Below are 12,555 nucleotides of genomic sequence, written 5' to 3'. Positions count from 1 at the left end.
GCCCCAGATACCTTTGTCACCACAGTACTAGAAAGAGATGCTATGCAAACCAAATCTTTCAAATTCATTTATCATATATTAGCAGATAAAACCCGCTCTTTTTGTAGCTGGAATAGCACACATGGTCCATTTCATAACTCTTCATTTGGACACCACTCCCATCCAGAGTCCTCAATCCTTCGCACTGCAGCATTCCCTCCATACCCATGTGCCATTCTTCCCTCCTCCCCTGCTCTCCAATGCTGTCTTTCAAACAATGCAGCATCACTACTGCCTTCTTCTGTCCTCAATATGCAACACCAGCATATTTCCTTGAGAAAGCAGCCCCTAGAAGAGTCAGAAAGAGGCACCTACCTGTAGAAGAATTCTCAAAGTACTTTTGAGCATTTACTGTTACTGTTCCCACCAGATGGTCACATTAAGAAGCAGTGTAGTTTGCCAACCAATGTTCAACACTGAATAGAAGACAGTAACCAATACTTGAATTTTAGATCAGTAAAGACTCACACTCTGGTTCTCTCCAACAGAGACATAATACACTTTCATTCAGATGGTACATTTATTAAATTAGAATGAAAAAGTTAATGTACTTTAGAGTGCAAGAAACATATTCGGACACTGGAACTCAATACAGAGAAACAATGTCTTCAGAATAATTACAGCAACACAACATCCTCTGTAGGGTATTACATATCAACCAAACAGGCAATAACATTTGTAAGGGGGGAATAAACCCATTCAGTACCATCAGCAGATGCAAAGAGCAGTAGAGAAGTTGCAAGGATCTAGCTAGACAAAAAATGTTCCTACCTTTAGCAAGCTGAGGCTCTTGGCAGGACTCAAACTATCCTGAGAGCACTCACTTTTAGCAGATGCCTGTCTTACACAGCTGGCTTTAGCTCCAAGCTGCTGGAAGCTGCTGAGCAGAGGAGCAGCATCAAACACAGTATTACCCCATTAGCATTTTCTCAAAAGCTACAATCATGACTGACAATTTGTTTGTTTTAAATAGAAAACCAGACTTTCAGTTCCAATACCTTAATTTCACAGACCCTAAAATAAGTAAACACCTCCTGCCTTTTTTCATCTCTCTCCAATTCAAACCTAACAATAAACAGTTTAACTGGAAGGATATGCAAGCTGAAAAGCTCAGTAGGCTGATCACTTTGTTCTTTTTAACAAGAGAAAGTAGCACATATTGATGTAAGAGTTTAATCTCTAATGCTTAATTAAATAAAGATAAAAAGATGCACAGAACAATATTTAAGTATAGTCTAAGATAATGAAACCCATCTACTGGCCATACTGCTCCTACACATCCTATTTTCAATTCATATTTGTACCCTGTTTTGCATAACACTTGCCTAGGAAAAAAAATACACACTAAAAATATATCTAAGAACAGGAGTCTCCCTCAGAGGGCCAGAGTCAGTTTATGAATAAACCTGGCTAGCTTAACTTTTGCACTTACCCCTCCTGGCAGTTAGGACTAAAAGATGGTTTTGTTCTGCGCTTGAAATGGATAGGATGCAGTACAATTTACCAGCCATTAATTTGAACCATGACCACTTGCTTTTATGAAAAGCTGTATTATGAATCCCACCGTTTTAATATAAAAATTTAAATATGTACATTTTCCCTGAATTGTTCTGTCCCTAGCAATTCATGCTATCTATGTAAAAGTTAAGAGCACAGGACTCTTCCTGGAGGTATCTAAGCATTAAATCCCTAACAACATTTATCCTTTTGGGTCATGATGTCACAAAACACTCTGCTTTTATAAAGACCAAATGCCTCTACACCGAATCAATCACAAAATTTACCATGATTGCAGGGAAGGGGCAAGACTAGTTTCTTGAAGAATACCCATTTAACTTCAGAAAACAAAACGTGGCAATTCTACAACTACAGCACACAAAACTATAGCCTTGAATTTCATTATTCAAAATCCAACTGGAGGATGTTCAAAGACACTTATGCTTTCAATGGGAAATTTAAGATGTTAAGGGATTCATAGCAAAATTTAAAACTGTACATTATGAAAAGACAGCTTTAAAAGGTCAGAAACTGGGATGATTTTTGGTGCTGTATTTTAAAAGTTTCGCTATTACTTTTAATGATTAAAAAAAATAAATATTCGTGCTCCACTGCCAGTGCTACCTAAAGGCTACTTGAATGTAGGTTGCAGGGGGATAAAATCAGCTTTGCATCAGATAATAAAGAAAATATTTTAAGCATAGGACATAAAATAAAGTGTGGGGAAGAAGAGAATATGGGTTGTCATTTCGTGTTCCAACCTGGCTTTAATGTTCTCATGAATCATTCAAGAGCCTAGATTTCAAGTGTACATTCATTTCAACTCTTGAAAATATAAAGGTCTATGGCTATTGTAGAAAATACTTGAAATCAAACATTAAAGAGACAAAACAGCAACATTGCACATCACTGGAAAAATAAATTGGTGCAGACTATTTAAAGTGCATTACTTTACAAAAACAGACACCACAGAAATTCATCCGACAGGTGTAACTGGTGCATAACTGTATGATTCTGCAGCTCCAAAATCAACTTACTTGAAAAAATTACACTAACAATAAATACAAACACCTCCTCTGAGGATCAGACGGTAACTCAGATATGTTAAATTGTCTCTCACATAGAATTTTATTTCCATCTGCATCAAATAATAATAAACTGACTACAGCAGCTGTAGTCTAACAAGTCACTGAGCAATTCATAATGCCATTCTAAGACCCTGAAGCTACTTTTCGTGTTTATTTCTTATTACAGGAAAAATACAATCATTTTCCCACGAATGTAAAGCAATAACTTTGCTGAAACATAGGTATAAAGAAAGAAGCTTTATAACCAGATCATAGATACCTGCTTTTTTTAATGTAAGACAACATCTTAAGTAATTCTTTACGGCTTCACTTTCCAGGTATAAGTATCTTTACTTCTGCACTTAACTTTTGAAATAGCCATGGGAATGCAGAAGTAATAGTTAGAGTGCAATTAACTGTAGGAGTACATTAGGGCTTAGTTCTATTCTCTGCTACAGCAATACATACTGTATGAGTTAAAAGTTACCTCCTAAGATTTTACAGATACATAACAATACTATGTGGGAGGACAAAGCCCCAAATGCACACCAGATAATATATTGCTTTGGTGCCCAATGACTAGATTGAATAGTAGATGCCTATTACTAATGCCAACAGTACAACCTAAGAAATTTAGCTTATTAAATTAAAAATTTTCCATCTAAAAGGTGTGAATATATCACAGTAATAACTAAATGCCACAGGATAAGAAAGGGTCTCTCCTTTAATTTCTGGCAAAAATAGGCTGCTTGCAGAAACCTAAATACTTTTAACAAATCAATTGTATTTAAACAGCAAACCTTCCATGGAAAGTTTTTTTCCCCCAATCTAACAAACACTAGTAAATCTTGTACTGCATAGAGTTACTTTGTAAGAGCAAGTTTATGAAAAGGGGGAGAGAAAGAAACAAAGCAGCATTATTCCCAATGCCATCAGAATATAGCCACACAGGGCACAGCTGATAGTAAAGATGCTTCACTGCTCTATGGTAGGATATAAGCTAAACAGAGTATGTACAGACTGAGAAAGAAAGAGAAGATCCAACTGTCCAAGGAGAAAAGGGGTACAATCTGTCACACACGATGCACTAACAGAAAGCTGTTGGGAAATTCTTCCTCTAGCTAAATCCCTGGCTTGGCAAGTAAAAATAAGTGGCATCGAGGACAGGGACTATACAGGAAGTGGGCATCTATGATTCTTCAGCCATCTGAAGTAAGGAGTTGATAGCTGCATCCTTGTTCCCCCTCTGAGCTTCTAGCACTGAGCGGATTACTTCCCTGTCCATGTTGGGAAACATGTCCTGGATAGATTTCAGGTCCTCTTCATTACACAGGTGCTGAGGGTTGACTGCAGGAGGTGGTATTGCCACAGGGACCATGCCTGGATTACAGACTGCAGGCATCCCTACAGGTTAAAAACAGAAGAAAGAAAGCCACAAAACACACGTGAGTAGGGGGGAAAAAAAATTAACAAACCCACAACAAAAAAATCCCTGTGATTTTGAAGACAAAAGCAGCTCATGACTTGTCCCAACCCACCAACTTCAGCATTTATTTATTTTAACATGCACTCCAGAGGAGGAAGAAGGTTGCAGAGATTATACCTACACTGCTGCAATTCGAAAATATTCTTCTGGAACAGATTTTCACCCCAAGCTTATATTCCAGAAGTTTATAACAGGCACTGTTATATGTATGACAACAGGCACTGTTCAAAATTAGGTACAATGTGCATTAAACATTCACTAACCAAACACTAAGCTCATCACAGAAAGGTGTGGTTGGTTTTCCCCACCTCATATTTTAGTTCCCAGTGTATTTATGTTGTGATGAAAAAATGGTTTTACATTAGCAATATACATGGCTGATATTCCAAGAGACAATGAATGCAATTTCCAGCATATTCAAAGAAAAGCAAAGTACTTTGGTCCACTAGAAAACCAGACCACACAAATAAGCAATTTTTAGCAGATATTTTTCCTGGCTAAAGTTCCATCCAGCCTTCAAAGTCACAACATGGCAAAAGAGCAACACCTCTAGGGGCACACACTGCTTTGTTCATCTCTCTTCCAAAGCATAAAATTCACCTGACCTGCCATTTTTCGCTAACTTCTTGTACATCCATGTAAAACAAAGTTTACAGAGTTTTAGAAAAAGAGTATTCCTATTCCTGTTAAAAGAAATTACTAGACAAAATCCCTTTTTCATCACATAAGAACTTCTATCACTAAGCACAGAACCATTGGTGAAAACACTACCTTTTGTTTTGTATAAAACTGAAAACAGATAATAGTACATATCTATATTTTTTTTTGTTATCACTTCTGAAAATTGTGTATTTCACTTCTTCTCTATGTAGTTTCAGATCCTTGATTATCTTAGTCCCAGTCCTTTATGTGTTAGCTTCTGCAGTTCTCCTGTAGAATTTCTAAGGTAGGGCAAGGAGAAGTACCTGCAGCTACAAAGACCCAAGATCTAGTATCAGCTCTCTATTTGCTTTCAAGCATTTTATGCACTGTTTCAAAGACTATTCACCTGATATTTTTATAAAATAGTGTACAGTAATCCAAAGACCTTCCTGTACAGTAATGATCAAATTGAGAAACTGCCACCAAATAAGTATTAGTTAAGATTATCCCCTGCACATACTTTAACCCCAGATTTAATAAATAATTTTATTTCCCTTTTATTACAATGAGATCCTTCTGCAACCTGTGGCAGTCAGAGAGGCTTAGAAAACTGCTAAGGGTTTTTGTTTCGACAAATTGTCTTAGTCCCCTCACTTTTTAAAGAAATCTGATTCACCTCACCAAAGGAGGTGCACAGATTCAACTCCTTTCATTAGATGAATAATCACCTATATTTATTTGTTCATCAGCTTTTTAAAGTAGATATTAAACCACAAGATTACCTTTATTGTATCAGAATATCATATGATGGAAAGAATGCTTAGGAAATAGCATTTTACAAATGCAGCTGAGAAGGTGATATACACCGACCATACTTTTCTTTCTGATGTACTCAAATACCTATGAATTTTAACATACAGGCTTTTCCTACACAACCATATCACGTCCTCCTAAAGTTGACATAGTTACATGTTTGCTTTAAAGCAGTTCATTCTAGTCTTCCTGGGTTTTAATCATTCTATACAACAGAGAATATGGCTACTTCAAAAATGTTTTTAATTGAAACTTCACTTTGCTATCCTCCAGTCTTCAGAAAGCAAAACTTCCTGAGACTGTTATGGTCTCACATTCCAACTAGGTTTTCATGAACTACCATACATACTTTTATCTTTATTATTATTTAATTACATACATGATTCTAGGTTTTCTGCTTCTTTAAAAGAAATTATTTCTGCTTCTTTTACATATTTGATCTTCAAAAGCCTCACACAACCTCATAACCAGTTTAGATTTAACATATAATTTAACACTTTCACATCTGCATACATGGGAGATCTTCCAATTTTTGTCAGAAACATACTTTACTGCTTTACTTCGCACTTAATATTCTCTGACTGTTGGCTTTGGGTTTTTTTAATTTGGCACACAATTTCTTTGAACAATTAACTTCTTTTACACAGTTTTTAGTTCATCTGTTTGCCTTCTACATATGACCTTAATTACTTCTCTGTAAGTTAAACAAACTATGAACTATTTGCATCATCATCACTATACATCTTCAAAATAAGATCTCTTTGAGAACTAGCTTTCATTTATTACCCAGGAGTACATCAGAAGCTGCTTCTCTTCTACTGAATTCCAACTAACCGCTCAAAAATTGTACCAACAAAGCACATGTATAACCAAGATAATTTCCAAGAGTGCCTCTTTGCAGCCTCATCTCTCAACATAATGACTGAAGTACATATGTGATTGAAAATATTGAATTACATTATACTACGTTTACTCAGACCTAACATTTAAAAAAAGAGCAAAGAGCAGTTTCAATACTTACCTCATCTCTTCAAGATTTTCTTCAGTCTAACTATTTAGTCAGAAATGTCTATACTCACTTTAACGTGTAAAAATGTTTTAGCATCCCACTGACTTGTTTCTTCTGTCAGCACAAAAATGCTATATTATGACTCACATTCAAGGCTGGATGAGCTAAATATCAACTCTGGCTGACCAGGTACTCTAAATGAATATAGTTTCACTGCAAGCACTGCACCCAGGATTTCACCTGATATACTCTTTTCTATTTCTTTCCTCAAACTGGACTCCTGTTCTATTTTAAGGGATTCATTACTGATTTGTAAACACCACCCTATTTATCTATATTCTCCAATTTTGATTTTAAAATTTCCCTTTTAATCATCTTAAGTTTTATTAGAAGAAAAAAAAATAGGAACGTAGAAGCTTTAAGTCTAACACACAGGCTGTATTTATTCAAAAAGGTTCATACTGAGTCAGTGTCATAAATTTGTTACCTGCACACTGGAACCATATTTCTGCCCAACCATCTGCATCACACCTCTACCATAGGTATCAGATACCATAGGTATCTGTCCCCTTTTCTGCATCACCCTAAACCTGGCTCCACAGCTTTTCATGGCCTTTGGACCATGGTCCCAGGAATTCTGTCTGGCACTATGAGTTTGAACACACAGCCCATTAGACACCCTGGAGGCAAACCACTGTGCAGTCCTCACCAGCACTGCAAATACACTTCACCCAATTACCCAGCAGCATTTTGTAGAGCCTCTTCTAGAGCTTCAACAAACCTCAACTCATTCCTCACACTGCCTACAAACAATGTGGACATTTAAAAGGGGCGTAAGATGTGTGGCTTCAAAAAATAAAGTCGCAAAGCATCTGAAAAAATTGAGCAACAGAAACTATGTTTTACTTCTAACATAAACTTCCCAAGATTTTTTACTAAGTCATCAACACCCTAATATTATCCAACAATCAGCCTGAACAGTGTATGAACTATCAATACACTTTAATGCATTAATCCAAATCAAACCTGAGGCTCTTTTCTCAAGTACATAGCATCCTACAGCTTACCAGTACTGTTTCAGTATCTTATCAGTGCCAAAATAAAATCAAGACTAGAACAGAGTTTTCCTTACTGCTTTCATCAAAAATAGGTAATTATCAAGTCAGACATCTGGACAGGCAGTACTCAAAAAGCATTTCCAATATAAATAACAAATTTAAGACACAAGAAATTTCTCGTCCATATTGGTTCTCACCAAGGATTTTTAAAACCTATTTTCTCAGCACTTATAATTTTAGCTTATGCTGTCTACAACTAGACTGCATATAAATGGAGTTAGTATCACAGATTTTTAATAAATACCTCCATGATAAATGCTTGCTTTTCATGAAACTCAACATTCAAACTATACAACACCAATTTGAGAGTACTTTGGGTTTTTCCGCACTCAGACTAAAAGCATCCATAATTTCTGATTTACAAAATAGAAAGTAAGACTTAAACAGAAAATTAAAGAACTATGCACTGAAATTTAGCAAACAGACACATATAAGCTGTCATTAGAGAAAGTTATAATAAGCTTCCAAATTATCAATGTTCAGTAAAAAGCTGCTTTAAGCTAAAAAACTTCATATCACTGACAGGTGAAAACTGGAACTAAATAACGTAAGAATCCACTGTCAGTGGAATTGTGAACTCCTGTGTTACTCTCAGATATTAGGTACATGTTATAAATCAGAAGAATGGAGCATTGTTTTCCAATTCAGTGAAATGGTAATGGCAAACATGCTTGCATAAGCAGTGGCATTCCAATACATGAAACAATAGCAAGTCAGTTGCTACAAGCAGCAATGAAAGCATCAAAGCAGAATTAACAGGGTAAACTTTTTCCAACTGCATACAAGGCATTACACACTTGTAATTTTATTTTCTTTTTCAGTAAAGTGCCCTATGTTTAATTTCTTAACTCATTATCATCCTGTCCCATCCATAGACTCTTTCAGAGTAATCTCAGGAACCTTCCCAGCATGCATTCTTTCATTTAAATTAAGAAATTTGGAACTCTTTTCTAAAAAAACAAAATAAGTCTTAATGATATTTGCTCCAGGAAAAATCTCACTACTATGCATACTATCTCATTTTTTAAAAAAATGCTTCTATGGAAACTACTAGAAAAATTAAGTGTATGAAACAACAGAAAAATGCTAAAATTTCACTGTTCTGAATAAAGCAAATGTGTTGTGACAACCACAACAATTTTATATACAGCATCTTTCTGAAATTCAGGGCATCAAGAAATGATATCATATTTTACAAGAAGTAATTCTAAAATTTTCTGAATGTATTTGATTAAAGACCAATGCTTTTATCAGAGATAGTAGTGTCACAGCAACTTTGCACAATTCAAAATCAAAAGCGTCACAATAAAGGAAGTCTAAAATGAAGGAAAATTGATTTCCTGTCATATGATTTGCCTTTAGAATTATAGTCAGATACTTAACTTTACATGGATTTAAAACAGAAGTGCATGAAAAATATGCACTGAGATTAATTAATGAAATTAAGACTAAGGCAATTAGAAGGTTGTCTTCTCAGTGTTATTGCACAACTCAGTTTTTTGCTTTCAAGTTTACCAAAAGTCATGACGTTATCTGCTTCTCCACTAATGTTGCAGTAGCCAAACAACTGCAAGAATTATTTCTCTACTAGAAAACCAACACTGTCACCTAATATAGCTCACTGACACACAGCAGCTTCAGAAGAATATCACAGCATCACATTATATCCATCAACATTGTCATCAGCAATCAGTTTAGCCATTACAGCTCAAAGCTGAGCAAATGCCTTTCCAACAGGTTAGAGGCTTTAATAATTTGTAGAAGATGGATTAAATTGTTCTACTGTAACAAGCAAGTGGCAATACCTTGTTGTACAGTGTGCTGTAACAAATAAAGCTGTTTAGATGAGCTCATGCAAAGACTCTTGTGTCAATGAGGATGGGAGTGAGAAAAGAGCTTGGAAACTTACCCAGAGCAAAGTACTCAAGCCCTAAAGACAGGTGAAAATGAAGGGACAAGGGGAAAGGAATAAGACATGGGAAAGAAATATTAATCTATTTTTAAAAGGATATTAATTATTTACCTTCCAAAGGTGAAAGTAGGATAAAATGAGGCAGTTGGATAAAACCTAAGCTACCTAACACTAAAAAACTAAATGCTGCTAGGATACAGTCTCTCAGCTAATTTGCTTCAGGGCCCTGAACAAATTTCCTAAGTGTGCTGTTTATGCAGAAGTAACAATCAGGAGAAATGCTACTGAAATAAGTAAGCCACCAGGTGTTTGCAGCAAGGATTTTACAGACTACAAAGGACAACATACATCCACGGTTCTCTAAACAGATACCAGTAACATCACAAGCTAACCCATGATCGTCCATAAGGACACCTAAAGGAACAATGTACATATACACACAACCTCGCCTCAATAAAAAGTGATATTCTTGACTCTGACAGGACGCAAAACCACACAGGTTTTAAACATATTTTTAACATGGGAGTTTATAAAATAAGTAAAAGCAAGTTTCCTGTTTATCCCACAAATATTTAGCTAATAAGAAATACAGCTTGCTTATTGAACTAGCATTTTTAGCTCACTGTCTCTGGTACTCTTCACTACAAGAAGATACTGCAAGCACCAGTGTATCAAAATCATCTACAGTTTAAATTAAGTAATCTTTAGAAAAAGAAATAGGAAGAGGTGGTAGATAAACTCAACTTCTATAACAACATGGTTCACAAGTTCAAATTTTTGCATACCCAATGCATAAATACATCACCTATGGCAGCTATAGCTTCTAAGCAACAGCTTGTGCTGTCATCAGAAGGTTTCAATTTAAAAAGTTTTGCAATTACCACGGTGCAAGAATATACTACGGCCACTTCCTGTTCTTAAGACAGCTCCATCTACCACCAGATGTGAGGAAATGAGCATTAATTGTGGTCATCTGCTTACCACAGTGACTACCTGCTTGTTTCTAGTGTTTACCTCAGCTTGTATGACAGAGTGTGAGAGTAATTAGCAGCTTCAGCATTAATTAGAAGGCTAGTTAATTAGAAAGTTAGTTTTGAACAGAAGTTTCTGTTACAGAAAAACAGCTTGGCCTTTGTGACACACCTAAATTTGATTAATCATCTCTTTAAAGCACAGTTATTTTGGACAGTTAACAAGGAACTGTTAAAACTGTCTGGATAAGCATTTTAGTCCACCCACTCCATTTCCATCATAGATATGGTGTTGATTCTGACAGTCTTCTACAGGAGAATCCTCTTCATTTCAAATATAATAAACTATTCAATGATGCTCTTCCACTCTTCAGAAGGAAAAATAGAACTAGTTTACTGACTACATTAATTTAGCTGCTCAGGTAAAAAACCTGAACTACAAATATTTCAAGCAGGAGCACATCGACGTCCATTTCCCTTCCTGAAGCAGTCTCAAAAGGAAGAGAGCAAACACTGTACAGTGTTACAAAGGAAATGTGCAAACACAGTGGGCCCAGAAGACACACACAGTTCAGTTGTCCAAGGAAGGCCAGCATCTTCCATGCACCTTTCTCAAAGAGTTTATGGAATTCAATTGGAGCATCTAGTTCAATATACAGAAGGTATTTCAAAACACTCCAAGAAGTCTTCTAAGATGCACTAATGTTTCCTTTTATAATTTGAAATTACTTTTATTAAGCCATTAAATGTATGAAACAGCAAAAGTATTCTGCAGCCAAGTCACTTTCCTAAACATCCATCTAATTATTATGAGTGGGTCATTGATTAGTGAGTAAGTCAAAGCTTTGGAACTCACAGTGCTTTGGGAAATTTTGATGATGTCCACAGAAATTCTAGAACGGCAAACACAAAGCACAGTAATATTTAAAGAGAGTAAAAAATATCAAATGTAGGTAAGAGGTGGCTTGTAAAAAGTCTGGCATTTATGAAGTCAAGGAAGTACACTCGAGCTTTCCCAGAACAAAAGAAGAGTTCAAATCCAGGGGTGAAACTTTGCAATGCTTTAAAAATACAAGTCACAGATGCAGGAAAAATTTTGAACACAGAACAGTATTATAGCAGAACTAGAACAAAAATGCTGGATCTTGGTAGAAGGGCAATGCTCTACACAGAGACCCCAAATTCTTAGCTGCTAAAAGGTAAGACTTACTATCATTTGCAAATTATTAGTTATTTCTTCACTTGTCCAAATAGAAAATATTCTCAAGATAAATAATTTACAGAACATCATGATTTGAACATCCAGTACTTGAATAGGAAGTCTGAAGGTCTTCTGTAAGTTTTATCTGTTCAGTTCTATGTCTAATTTCAATTATACGGGAAACTATTCTCTGCTTCAAGTCTTCTGTTTATACTCTGGCACGGAAATTTTGTAATATGAATATTCTCATTTTGATCTATTCAACAAATTTTTTAGCACTTTCTATCAGATCTTTAAACAAGATGACTGTGTTTGAAGTTCACTACAGAAGGTCTGGTTTACCACAACAGAATCACACTTTGGAAAGTGCACTCCAGTTCAAAGCACTTCACTGGCAAGACTTAAAATCTGACAGTTAAGCTGCAGAGATAAAAAAGACCTAATATGAACCAAACTGCAAGTTTTCATTAGGGAATAAAGCATGCAGCCCAACTTTTCCCTATTTTGTTCTAACTTAACTCTGTAAAAATGAAACGGGAGGTACGATTCCTAGCTTACATACCTAGTCTTCTGTTGATGAGGTTTGTTTTTACAGTGAATGGAATTTTAAATTCAATCATCTCCTAGTCATTTTAAATTCAATCATCTCCTAGTCTTAAAGAAGAAAAATACAATACATGTATCTGTTGTGTCATCCCTTAGCACTTTAATTATGTCCCAAGGACACTATCATAAGTTAAATATATGTGAATTTATCTCTTACTTTCCCTGAAAAGTACACATACTACTGAATAGATAGT

General features: G+C 35.6%; 1 protein-coding gene across 2 annotated transcripts in view; it reads right to left on the bottom strand.

The window, feature by feature from the left end:
* Positions 1-540: 540 nt before the first annotated feature.
* The window catches only part of TOLLIP (toll interacting protein), a 25,081-nt gene continuing 13,066 nt past the window's right edge, over positions 541-12,555 (bottom strand). Inside the window, exons 6-7 of one of the 2 annotated variants that reach the window (XM_059473472.1) lie at positions 9,581-9,601; positions 541-4,007 (exon numbers count right to left, since the gene is read on the bottom strand). In XM_059473472.1, the coding sequence (XP_059329455.1) occupies positions 3,793-4,007; positions 9,581-9,601 (236 nt within the window). In that variant the 3' untranslated portion in view covers positions 541-3,792. The remainder of the gene's footprint in view (positions 4,008-9,580; positions 9,602-12,555) is intronic. The other variant, XM_059473473.1, reaches the window with a different exon arrangement.

Source organism: Ammospiza nelsoni, chromosome 6 (genome assembly GCF_027579445.1).
Source record: "Ammospiza nelsoni isolate bAmmNel1 chromosome 6, bAmmNel1.pri, whole genome shotgun sequence".
Classification (NCBI taxonomy): Eukaryota; Metazoa; Chordata; class Aves; order Passeriformes; family Passerellidae; genus Ammospiza; species Ammospiza nelsoni.
Note: the sequence above shows the minus strand (reverse complement) of the source record. Positions and strands in the feature narration are given on the sequence as shown.